General features: G+C 27.3%; 1 protein-coding gene across 3 annotated transcripts in view; it reads left to right on the top strand.

The window, feature by feature from the left end:
* Positions 1 to 11,622: 11,622 nt before the first annotated feature.
* The window catches only part of LOC145940298 (uncharacterized), a 41,078-nt gene continuing 30,233 nt past the window's right edge, over positions 11,623 to 22,467 (top strand). For 2 of the 3 annotated variants that reach the window (XR_014425986.1, XM_083045231.1), the window contains exons 1-8: positions 11,623 to 11,740; positions 11,861 to 12,208; positions 12,317 to 12,375; positions 17,330 to 17,407; positions 17,713 to 17,802; positions 17,984 to 18,030; positions 18,783 to 19,122; positions 19,494 to 19,543. Coding sequence is in view for 2 of the 3 variants with exons in the window: in XM_083045231.1 (XP_082901357.1) it covers positions 19,509 to 19,543 (35 nt within the window). In the remaining variant the exon portion in view is untranslated. The remainder of the gene's footprint in view (positions 11,741 to 11,860; positions 12,209 to 12,316; positions 12,376 to 17,329; positions 17,408 to 17,712; positions 17,803 to 17,983; positions 18,031 to 18,782; positions 19,123 to 19,493; positions 19,544 to 22,467) is intronic. The other variant, XM_083045233.1, reaches the window with a different exon arrangement.

Genomic DNA, 22,467 nt, shown 5'->3' with positions numbered 1-22,467 from the left:
AGCGGCAAAAAGTAATGATTTCTAATATTTAAAGACGAGCCAAAAATTCATCGATTATACATTTTAATAGTACATTGATTGCAGAATCTTTCGGTACCAAGCAGACACCAGCGTACAAGTTTTTTAATTTGATATTCATAAAATAAGGATACGTTGCATAGGGTCAGCGGTAAGAAGTAATGATTTCTAATATTTAAAGACGAGCCAAAAATTCATCGATTATACATTTTAATAGTACATTGATTACAGAATCTTTTGGTACCACGCAGACAACAGCGTACAAATTTTTTAATATGATATACATAAAAGAAGAATGCGTCGCATAGGGTTAGCGGCAAAAAAGTATTAATTTCTAATATTTTAAAACGAGCCAAAAATTCATCTATTATACATTTTAATAGTACATTGATTACAGAATTATTTGGTACCACGCAGACACCAGCGTACAAATTTTTTAATATGATATACATGAAATAAGTATGCGTCGCATAGGGTCAGCGGCAAAAAAGTATAGATTTCTAATATTTAAAGACGAGCCAAAAATTCATCTATTATACATTTTAATAGTACATTGATTACAGAATTATTTGGTACCAAGCAGACAACAGCGTACAAACTCTTATATTTGATATACATAAATTAAGGATGCGTCGCATAGGATCAGCGGCAATAAAGTATGAATTTCTAATATTTTAAGACGAGCCAAAAATTCAACGATTATACATTTTAATAGTACATTGATTGCAGAATCTTTCGGTACCAAGCAGACACCAGCGTACAAATTTTTTAATATGATATACATAAAATAAGAATGCGTCGCATAGGGTTAGGGGCAAAAAAGTATCAATTTCTAATATTTTAAAACGAGTCAAAAATTCATCGTATATATATTTCAACAATAAATTATCTGCACATTATGATGGTACCATCAGCATAACAGCGTACAAACTTTTTGATCTAATATACGTAAAATGAATCCGCGCCGTATGGGACCAGCGGTTTAAAAATTTTAATTTTCAATTGTTTAAAGCGAGCCAAAAATTAATCTTTTATATATTTCAACTCTACATTATATACACATTATGAAGGTACCATCAGCATAACAGCGTACAAACTTTTTGATCTAATATACGTAAAATGAATCCGCGCCGTATGGGACCAGCGGTTTAAAAATTTTAATTTTCAATTGTTTAATGCGAGCCAAAAATTAATCTTGTATATATTTCAACTCTACATTATATGCACATTATGAAGGTACCATCAGCATAACAGCGTACAAACTTTTTGATCTATTATACGTAAATTGAATCCGCGCCGTATGGGACCAGCGGTTTAAAAATTTTAATTTTCAATTGTTTAAAGCGAGCCAAAAATTAATCTTGTATATATTTCAACTCTACATTATATGCACATTATGAAGGTACCATCAGCATAACAGCGTACAAACTTTTTGATCTAATATACGTAAAATGAATCCGCGCCGTATGGGAACCGCGGTTTAAAAATTTTAATTTTCAATTGTTTAAAGCGAGCCAAAAATTAATCTTGTATATATTTCAACTCTACATTATATGCACATTATGATGGTACCATCAGAATACCAGCGTACAAACTTTTTGATTTAATATATGTAAAATGAATCCGCGCCGTATGGAATCCGCGGTTTAAAAATTGTAATTTTCAATTGTTTAAAGCGAGCCAAAAATTAATCTTGTATATATTTCAACTCTACATTATATGCACATTATGATGGTACCATCAGCATAACAGCGTACAAACTTTTTGATCTAATATACGTAAAATGAATCCGCGCCGTATGGGACCAGCGGTTTAAAAATTTTAATTTTCAATTGTTTAAAGCGAGCCAAAAATTAATCTTGTATATATTTCAACTCTACATTATATGCACATTATGAAGGTACCATCAGCTTAACAGCGTACAATCTTTTTGATCTAATATACGTAAAATGAATCCGCGCCGTATGGGACCAGCGGTTTAAAAATTTTAATTTTCAATTGTTTAAAGCGAGCCAAAAATTAATCTTGTATATATTTCAACTCTACATTATATGCACATTATGAAGGTACCATCAGCATAACAGCGTACAAACTTTTTGATCTACTATACGTAAAATGAATCCGCGCCGTATGGGATCCGCGGTATAAAAATTTTAATTTTCAACTGTTTAAAGCGAGCCAAAAATTAATCTTGTATATATTTCAACTCTACATTACATGCACATTATGAAGGTACCATCAGCATAACAGCGTACAAACTTTTTGATCTAATATACGTAAAATGAATCCGCGCCGTATGGGACCAGCGGTTTAAAAATTTTAATTTTCAATTGTTTAAAGCGAGCCAAAAATTAATCTTGTATATATTTCAACTCTACATTATATGCACATTATGAAGGTACCATCAGCTTAACAGCGTACAATCTTTTTGATCTAATATACGTAAAATGAATCCGCGCCGTATAGGACCAGCGGTTTAAAAATTTTAATTTTCAATTGTTTAAAGCGAGCCAAAAATTAATCTTGTATATATTTCAACTCTACATTATATGCACATTATGAAGGTACCATCAGCATAACAGCGTACAAACTTTTTGATCTAATATACGTAAAATGAATCCGCGCCGTATGGGATCCGCGGTATAAAAATTTTAATTTTCAATTGTTTAAAGCGAGCCAAAAATTAATCTTGTATATATTTCAACTCTACATTACATGCACATTATGAAGGTACCATCAGCATAACAGCGTACAAACTTTTTGATCTAATATACGTAAAATGAATCCGCGCCGTATGGGATCCGCGGTTTAAAAATTTTAATTTTCAATTGTTTAATGCGAGCCAAAAATTAATCTTTTATATATTTCAACTCTACATTATATACACATTATGAAGGTACCATCAGCATAACAGCGTACAAACTTTTTGATCTAATATACGTAAAATGAATCCGCGCCGTATGGGATCCGCGGTATAAAAATTTTAATTTTCAATTGTTTAAAACGAGTCAAAAATTCATCGTATATATATTTCAACAATAAATTATCTGCACATTATGATGGTACCATCAGCATAACAGCGTACAAACTTTTTGATCTAATATACGTAAAATGAATCCGCGCCGTATGGGACCAGCGGTTTAAAAATTTTAATTTTCAATTGTTTAAAGCGAGCCAAAAATTAATCTTGTATATATTTCAACTCTACATTATATGCACATTATGATGGTACCATCAGCATAACAGCGTACAAACTTTTTGATCTAATATACGTAAAATGAATCTGCGCCGTATGGGATCCGCGGTTTAAAAATTTTAATTTTCAATTGTTTAAAGCGAGCCAAAAATTAATCTTGTATATATTACAACTCTACATTATATGCACATTATGATGGTACCATCAGCATAACAGCGTACAAACTTTTTGATCTAATATACGTAAAATGAATCCGCGCCGTATGGGATCCGCGGTTTAAAAATTTTAATTTTCAATTGTTTAATGCGAGCCAAAAATTAATCTTGTATATATTTCAACTCTACATTATATGCACATTATGAAGGTACCATAAGCATAACAGCGTACAAACTTTTTGATCTAATATACGTAAAATGAATCCGCGCCGTATGGGACCAGCGGTTTAAAAATTTTAATTTTCAATTGTTTAAAGCGAGCCAAAAATTAATCTTGTATATATTTCAACTCTACATTATATGCACATTATGAAGGTACCATCAACTTAACAGCGTACAATCTTTTTGATCTAATATACGTAAAATGAATCCGCGCCGTATGGGACCAGCGGTTTAAAAATTTTAATTTTCAATTGTTTAAAGCGAGCCAAAAATTAATCTTGTATATATTTCAACTCTACATTATATGCACATTATGAAGGTACCATCAGCATAACAGCGTACAAACTTTTTGATCTAATATACGTAAAATGAATCCGCGCCGTATGGGATCCGCGGTATAAAAATTTTAATTTTCAATTGTTTAAAGCGAGCCAAAAATTAATCTTGTATATATTTCAACTCTACATTACATGCACATTATGAAGGTACCATCAGCATAACAGCGTACAAACTTTTTGATCTAATATACGTAAAATGAATCCGCGCCGTATGGGATCCGCGGTTTAAAAATTTTAATTTTCAATTGTTTAAAGCGAGCCAAAAATTAATCTTTTATATATTTCAACTCTACATTATATACACATTATGAAGGTACCATCAGCATAACAGCGTACAAACTTTTTGATCTAATATACGTAAAATGAATCCGCGCCGTATGGGATCCGCGGTATAAAAATTTTAATTTTCAATTGTTTAAAACGAGTCAAAAATTCATCGTATATATATTTCAACAATAAATTATCTGCACATTATGATGGTACCATCAGCATAACAGCGTACAAACTTTTTGATCTAATATACGTAAAATGAATCCGCGCCGTATGGGACCAGCGGTTTAAAAATTTTAATTTTCAATTGTTTAAAGCGAGCCAAAAATTAATCTTGTATATATTTCAACTCTACATTATATGCACATTATGATGGTACCATCAGCATAACAGCGTACAAACTTTTTGATCTAATATACGTAAAATGAATCTGCGCCGTATGGGATCCGCGGTTTAAAAATTTTAATTTTCAATTGTTTAAAGCGAGCCAAAAATTAATCTTGTATATATTACAACTCTACATTATATGCACATTATGATGGTACCATCAGCATAACAGCGTACAAACTTTTTGATCTAATATACGTAAAATGATTCCGCGCCGTATGGGATCCGCGGTTTAAAAATTTTAATTTTCAATTGTTTAATGCGAGCCAAAAATTAATCTTGTATATATTTCAACTCTACATTATATGCACATTATGAAGGTACCATAAGCATAACAGCGTACAAACTTTTTGATCTAATATACGTAAAATGAATCCGCGCCGTATGGGAACCGCGGTTTAAAAATTTTAATTTTCAATTGTTTAAAGCGAGCCAAAAATTAATCTTGTATATATTTCAACTCTACATTATATGCACATTATGATGGTACCATAAACATACCAGCGTACAAACTTTTTGATTTAATATATGTAAAATGAATCCGCGCCGTATGGAATCCGCGGTTTAAAAATTGTAATTTTCAATTGTTTAAAGCGAGCCAAAAATTAATCTTGCATATATTTCAACTCTACATTATATGCACATTATGATGGTACCATCAGCATAACAGCGTACAATCTTTTTGATCTAATATACGTAAAATGAATCCGCGCCATATGGGACCAGCGGTATAAAAATTTTAATTTTCAATTGTTTAAAGCGGGCCAAAAATTAATCTTGTATATATTTCAACTCTACATTATATGCACATTATGAAGGTACCATCAGCATAACAGCGTACAATCTTTTTGATCTAATATACGTAAAATGAATCCGCGCCGTATGGGACCAGCGGTTTAAAAATTTTAATTTTCAATTGTTTAAAGCGAGCCAAAAATTAATCTTGTATATATTTCAACTCTACATTATATGCACATTATGAAGGTACCATCAGCATAACAGCGTACAAACTTTTTGATCTAATATACGTAAAATGAATCCGCGCCGTATGGGATCCGCGGTTTAAAAATTTTAATTTTCAATTGTTTAATGCGAGCCAAAAATTAATCTTGTATATATTTCAACTCTACATTATATGCACATTATGAAGGTACCATAAGCATAACAGCGTACAAACTTTTTGATCTAATATACGTAAAATGAATCCGCGCCGTATGGGACCAGCGGTTTAAAAATTTTAATTTTCAATTGTTTAAAGCGAGCCAAAAATTAATCTTGTATATATTTCAACTCTACATTATATGCACATTATGAAGGTACCATCAACTTAACAGCGTACAATCTTTTTGATCTAATATACGTAAAATGAATCCGCGCCGTATGGGACCAGCGGTTTAAAAATTTTAATTTTCAATTGTTTAAAGCGAGCCAAAAATTAATCTTGTATATATTTCAACTCTACATTATATGCACATTATGAAGGTACCATCAGCATAACAGCGTACAAACTTTTTGATCTAATATACGTAAAATGAATCCGCGCCGTATGGGATCCGCGGTATAAAAATTTTAATTTTCAATTGTTTAAAGCGAGCCAAAAATTAATCTTGTATATATTTCAACTCTACATTACATGCACATTATGAAGGTACCATCAGCATAACAGCGTACAAACTTTTTGATCTAATATACGTAAAATGAATCCGCGCCGTATGGGATCCGCGGTTTAAAAATTTTAATTTTCAATTGTTTAAAGCGAGCCAAAAATTAATCTTTTATATATTTCAACTCTACATTATATACACATTATGAAGGTACCATCAGCATAACAGCGTACAAACTTTTTGATCTAATATACGTAAAATGAATCCGCGCCGTATGGGATCCGCGGTATAAAAATTTTAATTTTCAATTGTTTAAAACGAGTCAAAAATTCATCGTATATATATTTCAACAATAAATTATCTGCACATTATGATGGTACCATCAGCATAACAGCGTACAAACTTTTTGATCTAATATACGTAAAATGAATCCGCGCCGTATGGGACCAGCGGTTTAAAAATTTTAATTTTCAATTGTTTAAAGCGAGCCAAAAATTAATCTTGTATATATTTCAACTCTACATTATATGCACATTATGATGGTACCATCAGCATAACAGCGTACAAACTTTTTGATCTAATATACGTAAAATGAATCTGCGCCGTATGGGATCCGCGGTTTAAAAATTTTAATTTTCAATTGTTTAAAGCGAGCCAAAAATTAATCTTGTATATATTACAACTCTACATTATATGCACATTATGATGGTACCATCAGCATAACAGCGTACAAACTTTTTGATCTAATATACGTAAAATGATTCCGCGCCGTATGGGATCCGCGGTTTAAAAATTTTAATTTTCAATTGTTTAATGCGAGCCAAAAATTAATCTTGTATATATTTCAACTCTACATTATATGCACATTATGAAGGTACCATAAGCATAACAGCGTACAAACTTTTTGATCTAATATACGTAAAATGAATCCGCGCCGTATGGGAACCGCGGTTTAAAAATTTTAATTTTCAATTGTTTAAAGCGAGCCAAAAATTAATCTTGTATATATTTCAACTCTACATTATATGCACATTATGATGGTACCATAAACATACCAGCGTACAAACTTTTTGATTTAATATATGTAAAATGAATCCGCGCCGTATGGAATCCGCGGTTTAAAAATTGTAATTTTCAATTGTTTAAAGCGAGCCAAAAATTAATCTTGCATATATTTCAACTCTACATTATATGCACATTATGATGGTACCATCAGCATAACAGCGTACAATCTTTTTGATCTAATATACGTAAAATGAATCCGCGCCATATGGGACCAGCGGTATAAAAATTTTAATTTTCAATTGTTTAAAGCGGGCCAAAAATTAATCTTGTATATATTTCAACTCTACATTATATGCACATTATGAAGGTACCATCAGCATAACAGCGTACAATCTTTTTGATCTAATATACGTAAAATGAATCCGCGCCGTATGGGACCAGCGGTTTAAAAATTTTAATTTTCAATTGTTTAAAGCGAGCCAAAAATTAATCTTGTATATATTTCAACTCTACATTATATGCACATTATGAAGGTACCATCAGCATAACAGCGTACAAACTTTTTGATCTAATATACGTAAAATGAATCCGCGCCGTATGGGATCCGCGGTTTAAAAATTGTAATTTTCAATTGTTTAAAGCGAGCCAAAAATTAATCTTGTATATATTTTAACTCTACATTATATGCACATTATGAAGGTACCATCAGCATAACAGCGTACAAACTTTTTGATCTAATATACGTGAAATGAATCCGCGCCGTATGGGATCCGCGGTATAAAAATTTTAATTTTCTATTGTTTAAAGCGAGCCAAAAATTAATCTTGTATATATTTCAACTCTACATTACATGCACATTATGAAGGTACCATCAGCATAACAGCGTACAAACTTTTTGATCTAATATACGTAAAATGAATCCGCGCCGTATGGGATCCGCGGTTTAAAAATTTTAATTTTCAATTGTTTAAAGCGAGCCAAAAATTAATCTTGTATATATTTCAACTCTACATTATATGCACATTATGATGGTACCATCAGCATAACAGCGTACAAACTTTTTGATCTAATATACGTAAAATGAATCCGCGCCGTATGGGACCAGCGGTTTAAAAATTTTAATTTTCAATTGTTTAAAGCGAGCCAAAAATTAATCTTTTATATATTTCAACTCTACATTATATACACATTATGAAGTTACCATCAGCATAACAGCGTACAAACTTTTTGATCTAATATACGTAAAATGAATCCGCGCCGTATGGGACCAGCGGTTTAAAAATTTTAATTTTCAATTGTTTAATGCGAGCCAAAAATTAATCTTGTATATATTTCAACTCTACATTATATGCACATTATGAAGGTACCATCAGCATAACAGCGTACAAACTTTTTGATCTATTATACGTAAATTGAATCCGCGCCGTATGGGACCAGCGGTTTAAAAATTTTAATTTTCAATTGTTTAAAGCGAGCCAAAAATTAATCTTGTATATATTTCAACTCTACATTATATGCACATTATGAAGGTACCATCAGCATAACAGCGTACAAACTTTTTGATCTAATATACGTAAAATGAATCCGCGCCGTATGGGAACCGCGGTTTAAAAATTTTAATTTTCAATTGTTTAAAGCGAGCCAAAAATTAATCTTGTATATATTTCAACTCTACATTATATGCACATTATGATGGTACCATCAGAATACCAGCGTACAAACTTTTTGATTTAATATATGTAAAATGAATCCGCGCCGTATGGAATCCGCGGTTTAAAAATTGTAATTTTCAATTGTTTAAAGCGAGCCAAAAATTAATCTTGTATATATTTCAACTCTACATTATATGCACATTATGATGGTACCATCAGCATAACAGCGTACAAACTTTTTGATCTAATATACGTAAAATGAATCCGCGCCGTATGGGACCAGCGGTTTAAAAATTTTAATTTTCAATTGTTTAAAGCGAGCCAAAAATTAATCTTGTATATATTTCAACTCTACATTATATGCACATTATGAAGGTACCATCAGCTTAACAGCGTACAATCTTTTTGATCTAATATACGTAAAATGAATCCGCGCCGTATGGGACCAGCGGTTTAAAAATTTTAATTTTCAATTGTTTAAAGCGAGCCAAAAATTAATCTTGTATATATTTCAACTCTACATTATATGCACATTATGAAGGTACCATCAGCATAACAGCGTACAAACTTTTTGATCTAATATACGTAAAATGAATCCGCGCCGTATGGGATCCGCGGTATAAAAATTTTAATTTTCAATTGTTTAAAGCGAGCCAAAAATTAATCTTGTATATATTTCAACTCTACATTACATGCACATTATGAAGGTACCATCAGCATAACAGCGTACAAACTTTTTGATCTAATATACGTAAAATGAATCCGCGCCGTATGGGACCAGCGGTTTAAAAATTTTAATTTTCAATTGTTTAAAGCGAGCCAAAAATTAATCTTGTATATATTTCAACTCTACATTATATGCACATTATGAAGGTACCATCAGCTTAACAGCGTACAATCTTTTTGATCTAATATACGTAAAATGAATCCGCGCCGTATGGGACCAGCGGTTTAAAAATTTTAATTTTCAATTGTTTAAAGCGAGCCAAAAATTAATCTTGTATATATTTCAACTCTACATTATATGCACATTATGAAGGTACCATCAGCATAACAGCGTACAAACTTTTTGATCTAATATACGTAAAATGAATCCGCGCCGTATGGGATCCGCGGTATAAAAATTTTAATTTTCAATTGTTTAAAGCGAGCCAAAAATTAATCTTGTATATATTTCAACTCTACATTACATGCACATTATGAAGGTACCATCAGCATAACAGCGTACAAACTTTTTGATCTAATATACGTAAAATGAATCCGCGCCGTATGGGATCCGCGGTTTAAAAATTTTAATTTTCAATTGTTTAAAGCGAGCCAAAAATTAATCTTTTATATATTTCAACTCTACATTATATACACATTATGAAGGTACCATCAGCATAACAGCGTACAAACTTTTTGATCTAATATACGTAAAATGAATCCGCGCCGTATGGGATCCGCGGTATAAAAATTTTAATTTTCAATTGTTTAAAACGAGTCAAAAATTCATCGTATATATATTTCAACAATAAATTATCTGCACATTATGATGGTACCATCAGCATAACAGCGTACAAACTTTTTGATCTAATATACGTAAAATGAATCCGCGCCGTATGGGACCAGCGGTTTAAAAATTTTAATTTTCAATTGTTTAAAGCGAGCCAAAAATTAATCTTGTATATATTTCAACTCTACATTATATGCACATTATGATGGTACCATCAGCATAACAGCGTACAAACTTTTTGATCTAATATACGTAAAATGAATCCGCGCCGTATGGGATCCGCGGTATAAAAATTTTAATTTTCAATTGTTTAAAACGAGTCAAAAATTCATCGTATATATATTTCAACAATAAATTATCTGCACATTATGATGGTACCATCAGCATAACAGCGTACAAACTTTTTGATCTAATATACGTAAAATGAATCCGCGCCGTATGGGACCAGCGGTTTAAAAATTTTAATTTTCAATTGTTTAAAGCGAGCCAAAAATTAATCTTGTATATATTTCAACTCTACATTATATGCACATTATGATGGTACCATCAGCATAACAGCGTACAAACTTTTTGATCTAATATACGTAAAATGAATCTGCGCCGTATGGGATCCGCGGTTTAAAAATTTTAATTTTCAATTGTTTAAAGCGAGCCAAAAATTAATCTTGTATATATTACAACTCTACATTATATGCACATTATGATGGTACCATCAGCATACCAGCGTACAAATTAGATATTAATTATAAGTACAATCTGTTTAATTGCTAACGATCATGATACATTACGATATTCATAATTGCATGAAATATTGATGTACGATCATTGGAATATTACTTAATACATTCAATCGCGATTAATATCTTTAATCAGTTTTTCGAAATTTGAAATTAATATGTATGAATGTCAGGTTCCGTACACACACGTATAGATGACACACTTGAAATTACAATCGCAGTGATTGACGAAATCGAAATATTGAATCGTATATAATATAAATTTAAATACACAGTAATAATTTAGACGATGGTTCAAGTACAAAAGTTACAGCCTATAATGGTTTTTGAATTTGACGCGCGGCGCGCTGAGTGTCGACTTACGTAGTTACAACGTCACGTCCTTCGTCCCTCGCGTCCTCTAGCTAGTCACGGTATCGCGCTCAATCGGCTCCGCATTTTTCACGCGTTTTTCCCGTTAAGAATGAATTCCGCGTACAAACGAATGTTGGGAGCTATTGGGAAGTATTGAATCGTGCCACGGGCAATTAGCAGGAAGTATTAATTAACTCGTGCGATCACGGTTAATCAACCTTCGACAGTCTGCATCCGCCGGGCTACGCCGCTTAGCCGCTTTTTCTCCGAATCGATCGATCTCATTGAACATTCTATTTATTAAGAGGTATGTATCATTTGGCGTCATTTATTTATACGAATCGCATCGCGTTCAAGCTTTTGTGCTTTGGGAAAACTATATTTTGGATGTGAGATATTTAATCAATACATAATTTATCGTTTTCAGATGATTGTATCGCACGCGAACCGCGCGAAGTTCGCGCCGCACAAAGTGTTGCATTACGTCACGATGTACTACGTCACAGCGTACTACTTCACTACATATCGCGAATATCGAAAGTGGCGGATGGTTAGATATCGTCGTTATTTATCCGTTGTTATTTATGGAATCCGGTGCGTAGTGCGTGCAATCGGTGTCGAGAATGCCGTACAAAGTAACGGGTGATCGTTCTATCGTATTATTTAATGCGGGAAATCGAAATCTGTAATGCCTGGTCGATGAAAATGCATCTTGGCGAACGATTTCCGAAACGACGCAACAATCAACGAGAATATGGCAGCGTTTCAACGACTGGTGAGCAAATTGACTTTATTTACCTGATTATATCATTGTCATTTACCTGAAATATATAGCTAGCATATGAAAATCGCTCATATAATAATAATATAATATTATTTATAGGAACGACTTTCCGAAGCGACGCAACAATCAACGAAAATATAACCGCGTTTGAACGACCGGTGAGTAAATTGATTTTATTTAACTAATTATACCTATCATCGAATTTATATCATCGCCATTTATTTGAAATATATATTAGCCAGCACATAAAAACCGCTAATATAATAATAACATAATATTGTTTAGGATATAAATTGATTTTTGAGATTAGCTCAGAAATAAATTTACATTATACATATATACATATATTTAAATTTATAATATTTTCGATAAGCACTCGCATTAAAAATTTCATAAATATCTTAAAGTTCTTTTTTTTTTTTTTTTTTTTTTTCAAAAAACGCAATAATATAACATTGGTTAAAAAAATCTATTTTTTAAATTAGCTCAGAAAGAAATTTAAATTATACATTATATATATTTTCAATAAGCATTTGCATTAACAATCTCATGAATATTTTAATGACTTCTAAAAAGTCTCTAATGAAAACGATTTTATGGATTTTAATTAAATGAGATGTGTGAAAAGTTTAATCATTTTAATTACTTATTTGAAAGACATTGAATGCATTTTCATTAAGAATTTGACTCTTGCTTTATTATGTAATAATTTCATATTTACTATATTGGTTCCATCTGAATATTTATATAATTAAATTAAATTAGATGTGTGATAAGTTTAATTATCTTAATTACTTATTTGAAAGACATTGAATGCATTTTCATTAAGAATTTGACTCTTGCTTCATTATGTAATAATTTCATTTTTACGATATTGGTCCCATCTGAATATTTATATAATTTAATTAAATTAGATGTGTGATAAGTTTAATCATTTTAATTACTTATTTGAAAGACATTGAATGCATTTTCATTAAGAATTTGACTCTTGCTTCATTATGTAATAATTTCATTTTTACGATATTGGTCCCATCTGAATATTTATATAATTTAATTAAATTAGATGTGTGATAAGTTTAATCATTTTAATTACTTATTTGAAAGACATTGAATGCATTTTCATTAAGAATTTGACTCTTGCTTCATTATGTAATAATTTCATTTTTACGATATTGGTCCCATCTGAATATTTATATAATTTAATTAAATTAGATGTGTGATAAATTAATCATTTTTATTACTTATTTGAAAGACATTGAATGGATTTTTATTTAGAATTTGACTGGTGCTTCATTATGTAATAAATTAATTTTTACGATATTGGTTCTATTTAAATATTTATATAATTTAAATAACTGAGATCTAAGATTATTTCAATCATCTTATTTACTTATTTGAAAGACATTGAATGCATTTTCATTAAGAAATTGACTCTTGCTTCATTATTTAATAGTTTCATTTTTACGATATTGGTCCCATCTGAATATTTATTTAATTTAATTAAATTAGATGTGTGATAAGTTTAATCATTTTAATTATATATTTGAAAGACATTGAATGCATTTTCATTAAGAATTTGACTCTTGCTTCATTATTTAATAGTTTCATTTTTACGATATTGGTCCCATCTGAATATTTATATAATTTAATTAAATTAGATGTGTGATAAGTTTAATCATTTTAATTACTTATTTGAAAGGCATTGAATGCATTTTCATTAAGAATTTGACTCTTGCTTCATTATGTAATAATTTCATTTTTACGATATTGGTCCCATCTGAATATTTATATAATTAAATTAAATTAGATGTTTGATAAATTTAATCATTTTAATTATATATTTGAAAGACATTGAATGCATTTTCATTTAGAATTTAACTCGTGTTTTATTATGTAATAAATTTATTTTTACGATATTGGTCCCATCTGAATATTTATATAATTTAATTAAATTAGATGTTTGATAAATTTAATCATTTTAATTATATATTTGAAAGACATTGAATGCATTTTCATTTAGAATTTAACTCGTGCTTTATTATGTAATAAATTTATTTTTACGATATTGGTTCTATTTAAATATTTATATAATTTAATTAAATTAGATGTGTGATAAGTTTAATCATTTTAATTACTTATTTGAAAGACATTGAATGCATTTTCATTAAGAATTTGACTCTTGCTTCATTATGTAATAATTTCATTTTTACGATATTGGTCCCATCTGAATATTTATATAATTTAATTAAATTAGATGTGTGATAAGTTTAATCATTTTAATTACTTATTTGAAAGACATTGAATGCATTTTCATTAAGAATTTGATTCTTGCTTCATTATGTAATAATTTCATTTTTACGATATTGATCCCATATGAATATTTATATAATGTAATTAAATTAGATGTGTGATAAGTTTAATCATTTTAATTACTTATTTGAAAGACATTGAATGCATTTTCATTAAGAATTTGATTCTTGCTTCATTATGTAATAATTTTTTTTTACGATATTGGTCCCATATTAATATTTATATAATTTAATTAAATTAGATGTGTGATAAGATTAATCATTTTAATTATATATTTGAAAGACATTGAATGCATTTTCATTAAGAATTTGACTCTTGCTTCATTATTTAATAGTTTCATTTTTACGATATTGGTCCCATCTGAATATTTATATAATTTAATTAACTGAGATCTAATATTATTTCAATCATCTTAATTACTTATTTGAAAGACACTGAATGCATCTTCATTAAGAATTTGACTCTTGCTTCATTATTTAATAGTTTCATTTTTACGATATTGGTCCCATCTGAATATTTATATAATTTAATTAAATTAGATGTTTGATCAATTTAATCATTTTAATTATATATTTGAAAGACATTGAATGCATTTTCGTTTAGAATTTGACTCGTGCTTCATTATGTAATAATTTCAATTTTACGATAATGGTCCCATCTGAATATTTATATAATTTAATTAAATTAGATGTTTGATCAATTTAATCATTTTAATTATATATTTGAAAGACATTGAATGCATTTTAATTATGAATTTGATTCGTGCTTCATTATGTAATAATTTCATTTTTACGATATTGGTCCCATCTGAATATTTATATAATTTAATTAAATTAGATGTTCGATAAATTTAATCATTTTAATTATATATTTGAAAGACATTGAATGCATTTTCATTTAGAATTTAACTCGTGTTTTATTATGTAATAAATTTATTTTTACGATATTGGTTATATTTAAATATTTATATAATTTAATTAACTGAGATCTAAGATTATTTCAATCATCTTAATTACTTATTTGAAAGACACTGAATGCATCTTCATTAAGAATTTGACTCTTGCTTCATTATTTAATAGTTTCATTTTTACGATATTGGTCCCATCTGAATATTTATATAATTTAATTAACTGAGATCTAATATTATTTCAATCATCTTAATTACTTATTTGAAAGACACTGAATGCATCTTCATTAAGAATTTGACTCTTGCTTCATTATTTAATAGTTTCATTTTTACGATATTGGTCCCATCTGAATATTTATATAATTTAATTAAATTAGATGTTTGATCAATTTAATCATTTTAATTATATATTTGAAAGACATTGAATGCATTTTCGTTTAGAATTTGACTCGTGCTTCATTATGTAATAATTTCAATTTTACGATAATGGTCCCATCTGAATATTTATATAATTTAATTAAATTAGATGTTTGATCAATTTAATCATTTTAATTATATATTTGAAAGACATTGAATGCATTTTAATTATGAATTTGATTCGTGCTTCATTATGTAATAATTTCATTTTTACGATATTGGTCCCATCTGAATATTTATATAATTTAATTAAATTAGATGTTCGATAAATTTAATCATTTTAATTATATATTTGAAAGACATTGAATGCATTTTCATTTAGAATTTAACTCGTGTTTTATTATGTAATAAATTTATTTTTACGATATTGGTTATATTTAAATATTTATATAATTTAATTAACTGAGATCTAAGATTATTTCAATCATCTTAATTACTTATTTGAAAGACACTGAATGCATCTTCATTAAGAATTTGACTCTTGCTTCATTATTTAATAGTTTCATTTTTACGATATTGGTCCCATCTGAATATTTATATAATTTAATTAACTGAGATCTAATATTATTTCAATCATCTTAATTACTTATTTGAAAGACACTGAATGCATCTTCATTAAGAATTTGACTCTTGCTTCATTATTTAATAGTTTCATTTTTACGATATTGGTCCCATCTGAATATTTATATAATTTAATTAAATTAGATGTTTGATCAATTTAATCATTTTAATTATATATTTGAAAGACATTGAATGCATTTTCGTTTAGAATTTGACTCGTGCTTCATTATGTAATAATTTCAATTTTACGATAATGGTCCCATCTGAATATTTATATAATTTAATTAAATTAGATGTTTGATCAATTTAATCATTTTAATTATATATTTGAAAGACATTGAATGCATTTTAATTATGAATTTGATTCGTGCTTCATTATGTAATAATTTCATTTTTACGATATTGGTCCCATCTGAATATTTATATAATTTAATTAAATTAGATGTTCGATAAATTTAATCATTTTAATTATATATTTGAAAGACATTGAATGCATTTTCATTTAGAATTTAACTCGTGTTTTATTATGTAATAAATTTATTTTTACGATATTGGTTATATTTAAATATTTATATAATTTAATTAACTGAGATCTAAGATTATTTCAATCATCTTAATTACTTATTTGAAAGACATTGAATGCATTTTTATTAAGAATTTGACTCTTGCTTCATTATGTAATAATTTCATTTTTACGATATTGGTCCCATCTGAATATTTATATAATTTATTTAAATTAGATGTGTGATAAGGTTAATCATTTTAATTACTTATTTGAATAACATTGAATGCATTTTCATTCAGAATTTGACTCTTGCTTCATTATGTAATAAAATCATATTTACGATATTGGTCCCATCTGAATATTTATATATTTTGTGTGCTGCTACAATTTGAATTTTATTTATATGTTACAGATCAACATAACTGACTGTCTTGATAATCTGAGAGGATGAGATCTGGGAGACATTGGGCACCAGTCGAACAATCATGGAGTAAGTATTTATTCACTTTATTTAGTTCAATTACTAAATAAAAATTTATAAAATAAAATAAAATAAAATAATAAAATTATTATAAATCAAATAAAAAATAATTATAAATTAAATAAAAATTTAATAATTGTAAATTAAATAAAAATTATAAATTAAATAAAAATTTATTAAATTATTCAACTATATTTCTACTTGCTCTCTATTGTAGGCATGGAAAATAAAATCCAATGCGTACAGTAATAATTTTCTAAAACATTAATTATTTTTGGCGCTACTACAATTTGAATTTTAATTGTATGTTACAGATCAACGTAACTGACGACTGATGATCTTGACAATCTGAGAGGAGGAGGAGGTCTGGGAGAGACGTCGGGCACCAGCGGAGCAACTATTGTGTAAGTATTTATTATTAATTCAATTATTATTAAATAAAAATTTATAAAATTTTTTAATTATATTGCTGTTTATTATTTGTATGCATCGAATATAAAATTTAATGCATACAAAATAATAATTTTTTTAAGTATTAATTATTTTGAGCAGTTCTATAATTTGAATTTTATTTATATGTTACAGATCAACGTAGCTTCAATGCAGTTAACTCCGCTATTGTGCATCGACCGGTGAGTGAAAAATTATTTTATTACAAAAGGTAACGGTTTTGTAGAGATTAGATTGTGTGGAAATGTGTAGATCTAGATTGTAGCTTGTGTATAGACTGTAGATTTTGTAGATAGTTCCGTTACCTTAAAATGAATGGGTTATTAAAGATTAAAAGTATAATAAAGATTATGAATACAGTTTAAGAATTACAGTTTAAGAAAAGGAAAAGAAACATTTTATATAGTAATACATAATATATTCAATCTAATTTATTTTAAAAGAACATACTAACAATTATATTAATTGTATGTGTGATTATAAATTTTAAATGATTAAATAATTATAATTACTTATTATTATAATGTACAGATTTTATATTATATATTTTGTAATCCATTCATTTATGTTGATTGATCATTTGAGTTTACATTAGTTAAAATAAAGTTATATTTTAAAATATATAACATATCAGATATTTTGCGGATATTTTGAGAATATATAATAATTTTGGACTAAAAGAAAAAGTAATAGTGATATAAAATTTGCAGAAAAATTCATGATAATATCTTAAAATTTTTAGTACGAATTATGTTATTTTATTTTATTTTTTTTTATTTTTGTGATTCATCGATTGCGCTATCGTGTAATTCGGAAATAAACTGCAAACCGCGAATATATTAAAATTGATTATCGAATTTTCGCGGATTCATAACAAAGAACGTACAAAATTCCTTTTATATATAATATTAATTTATTATAATTTTCATTAAAGGGGGGTGTTATCGATATTATAGAATAGTAATTATTAAGAAATGACAATTATTACTAATGAAGCACATATGGTGTGCTTGACATCGCCATAAAATTGAGCGATATGATCGGCAACACGACGGTCTAACAATAAGACACAATCGGACGGTAGTGTCGCGCGTTCAAGTGCGGGAGTGTCGTTCAAAGTATCGCGCGTTTAAGTGCGGGAGTGTCGTTCAAAGTATCGCGCGTTATCATCAATCAGCAGACTTTGACTTGAATTATTGGACAATCCTGATCAATCTGACCTGAGAGGAGGAGCAGGACTAGGAGGCATCAGGCACCGGCGGAGCAACTTTGTGGTGAGTGTTTATTATTTATATAATATTTATATAATATGATGTATATGTATAATATTTGACTTGTTATAAATCACGTATTTTTTTACGCATAGATATTATATAATTCTATTTATATATTGAATAATTTAAATAAAGGAAAATTAGAGAGAAATAACTCTATATGTATAAATATTATAAAAGTTTTTTATATTTAAAAAAATAATCTTTACAAAATTTATAAAATTATTCAATTATATATACCTATCTACTGATTATTGTACGCGTCGAATATAAAATTTAATGTGTAAAATACTAATTAGATATTAAAATACTAATTAGATAATAATTATTTAAAACGCTGTTATAATTTATATTCTATTTGTATGTTACAGATCAACGTAGCTTCGATGCAGTTATCTCCTCTGCTGTTGAACATCGATTGGTAAGTGATAAACTATTATTTTATTACGAGGTAACGGTTTCATAAATATTTGATTGTAGAGATGTAGATTTAGAATGTAGATTGTGGACTGTAGATTGTAAATAGTTACTATCCGTTACCTCAAAATGAATAAACACACAATTAATTAGGATAGATATTTCAATTTAAAAAAAAAAAGATAATTTATATAGTCTTTTTTAAATATTTTCTATTATCGAAGTGAGAATTATTTTATTCATGTTTTCTCATATATTTAAATGCGCTCTTTCTTTCTTCATCTTTTTTAACAAGTTTTAATTATTAGGTGCAATGATTAATTTATTTGATTGTTTAATGTCGCGATTTAATTATCATAACTTCAAGTTATGACACGTCTTTTTTTAAACACCGAAAAAAAAACAAGTGCGCGCTACGCGCATTCTTCGATTTTATATACTAGTTACTAGAACAAGACAATCGCGCGCTACGCGCGCGCCATTCTTCGATTTTTTGATAAAAAGAATATTTAAAAAAAAATAAAATAAAGTTTGTATAAACTTGATTAATATTTTTTCACAGAAATCAGCTGATTAAAGCATTAATTTGATAATTAAATTTTAAAATAATAATATGGTAAAAATAGTAATATATTTAATAGTAATATAATTAAAATAGTATTATGTTGTAAATAATATGTTATAATACCTTCTTCTTGATTAATATTTTTTGATAGAAATCAGATGATAACTGTCAAAAATATTATAACATATTATTTAAAACATATTATTTAAAAAATTAATAAGCAAATTAACACTTTAATCAGCTGATTTTTGTTAAAAAATATTAATTAAGCGAAAATTTTTAATAAAATTTTAAAATAATAATATGTTATAAAAATTAAAATAATAATATGTATTAAATAATATAATATAATACATAAAATTCGATTGTTATTTTTGAAAACTATCAGCTGATTTCTGTCAAAAAATATTAATCGCAGCTAAAACATTATAACATATTATTTACAACATATATTACTATTTTAATTATTATAACTTATTATTATTTTAAATTTTAATTAGCAAATTAACGATTTATTTAAATTTTAAACTAATAATATGTTATAAAAATTAAAATAATAATATATGTTTTAAATAATGTCATAATTCTTTTTGACAGTTATCAGCTGATTTCTGTCATAAAATATTCAAGTTTAAAATATTATAACATATTATTTACATCATATTATCACATTCTTATGAAATTAATTTTATCTGATATAAATATTTTAAAAAAAAATTTTGTACATTTTTTTTTATAACGATAATTTTTTCACATTAAATTCAACAATAATATTCAAAGAAATTACAATAGATTTTTTTTCGATGTAATACGTAAAATAGATTAATGTATACCTTAATGATAACAATATATATAATTATTATATTATATTTGTATAACTATATATAAAACTAAAAATTATGAATTAAAATTATTCAAATATATATATAATCGCATTTTTAAGAGCAGATGTTCAGATCATTTTAATTACTTATTTGAAAAACATTGAATGCATTTTCATTTAGAATTTGACTCGTGCCTTATTATGTAATAAATTTATTTTTACGATATTGGTTCTATTTAAATATTTATATAATTTAAATAACTGAGAACTAAGATTATTTCAATCATCTTAATTACTTATTTGAAAGACATTGAATGCATTTTCATTAAGAATTTGACTCTTGCTTCATTATGTAATAATTTCATTTTTACGATATTGGTCCCATCTGAATATTTATATAATTTAATTAAATTAGATGTGTGATAAGTTTAATCATTTTAATTACTTATTTGAAAGACATTGAATGCATTTTCATTAAGAATTTGATTCTTGCTTCATTATGTAATAATTCCATTTTTACGATATTGGTCCCATCTGAATATTCATATAATTTAATTAAATTAGATGTGTGATAAGTTTAATCATTTTAATTACTTATTTGAAAGACATTGAATGCATTTTCATTAAGAATTTGATTCTTGCTTCATTATGTAATAATTTCATTTTTACGATATTGATCCCATCTGAATATTTATATAATTTAATTAAATTAGATGTTTGATAAGTTTAATCATTTTAATTACTTATTTGAAAGACATTGAATGCATTTTTATTTAGAATTTGACTGGTGCTTCCTTATGTAATAAATTTATTTTTACGATATTGGTTCTATTTAAATATTTATATAATTTAAATACCTGAGATCTAATATTATTTCAATCATCTTAATTACTTATTTGAAAGACATTGAATGCATTTTCATTAAGAATTTGACTCTTGCTTCATTATTTAATAGTTTCATTTTTACGATATTGGTCCCATGTGAATATTTATATAATTTAATTAAATTAGATGTGTGATAAGTTTAATCATTTTAATTACTTATTTGAAGGACATTGAATGCTTTTTTATTTAGAATTTTACTGGTGCTTCCTTATGTAATAAATTTATTTTTACAATATTGGTTCTATTTGAATATTTATATAATTTAATTAACTGAGATCTAAGATTATTTCAATCTTCTTAATTACTTATTTGAAAGACATTGAATGCATTTTCATTAAGAATTTGACTCTTGCTTCATTATTTAATAGTTTCATTTTTACGATATTGGTCCCATCTGAATATTTATATAATTTAATTAAATTAGATGTGTGATAAGTTTAATCATTTTAATTATATATTTGAAAGATATTGAATGCATTTTCGTTTAGAATTTGACTCGTGCTTCATTATGTAATAATTTCAATTTTACGATATTGGTCCCATCTGAATATTTATATAATTTAATTAAATTAGATGTTTGATCAATTTAATCATTTTAATTATATATTTGAAAGACATTGAATGCATTTTAATTATGAATTTGATTCGTGCTTCA

Source organism: Prenolepis imparis, unplaced genomic scaffold (genome assembly GCF_030444845.1).
Source record: "Prenolepis imparis isolate NDT839.2.m4 unplaced genomic scaffold, iyPreImpa1.0 SCAF_9, whole genome shotgun sequence".
Classification (NCBI taxonomy): Eukaryota; Metazoa; Arthropoda; class Insecta; order Hymenoptera; family Formicidae; genus Prenolepis; species Prenolepis imparis.
The sequence above is the reverse complement of the archived record's forward strand: the minus strand, read 5'-3'. Positions and strand labels throughout refer to the sequence as shown.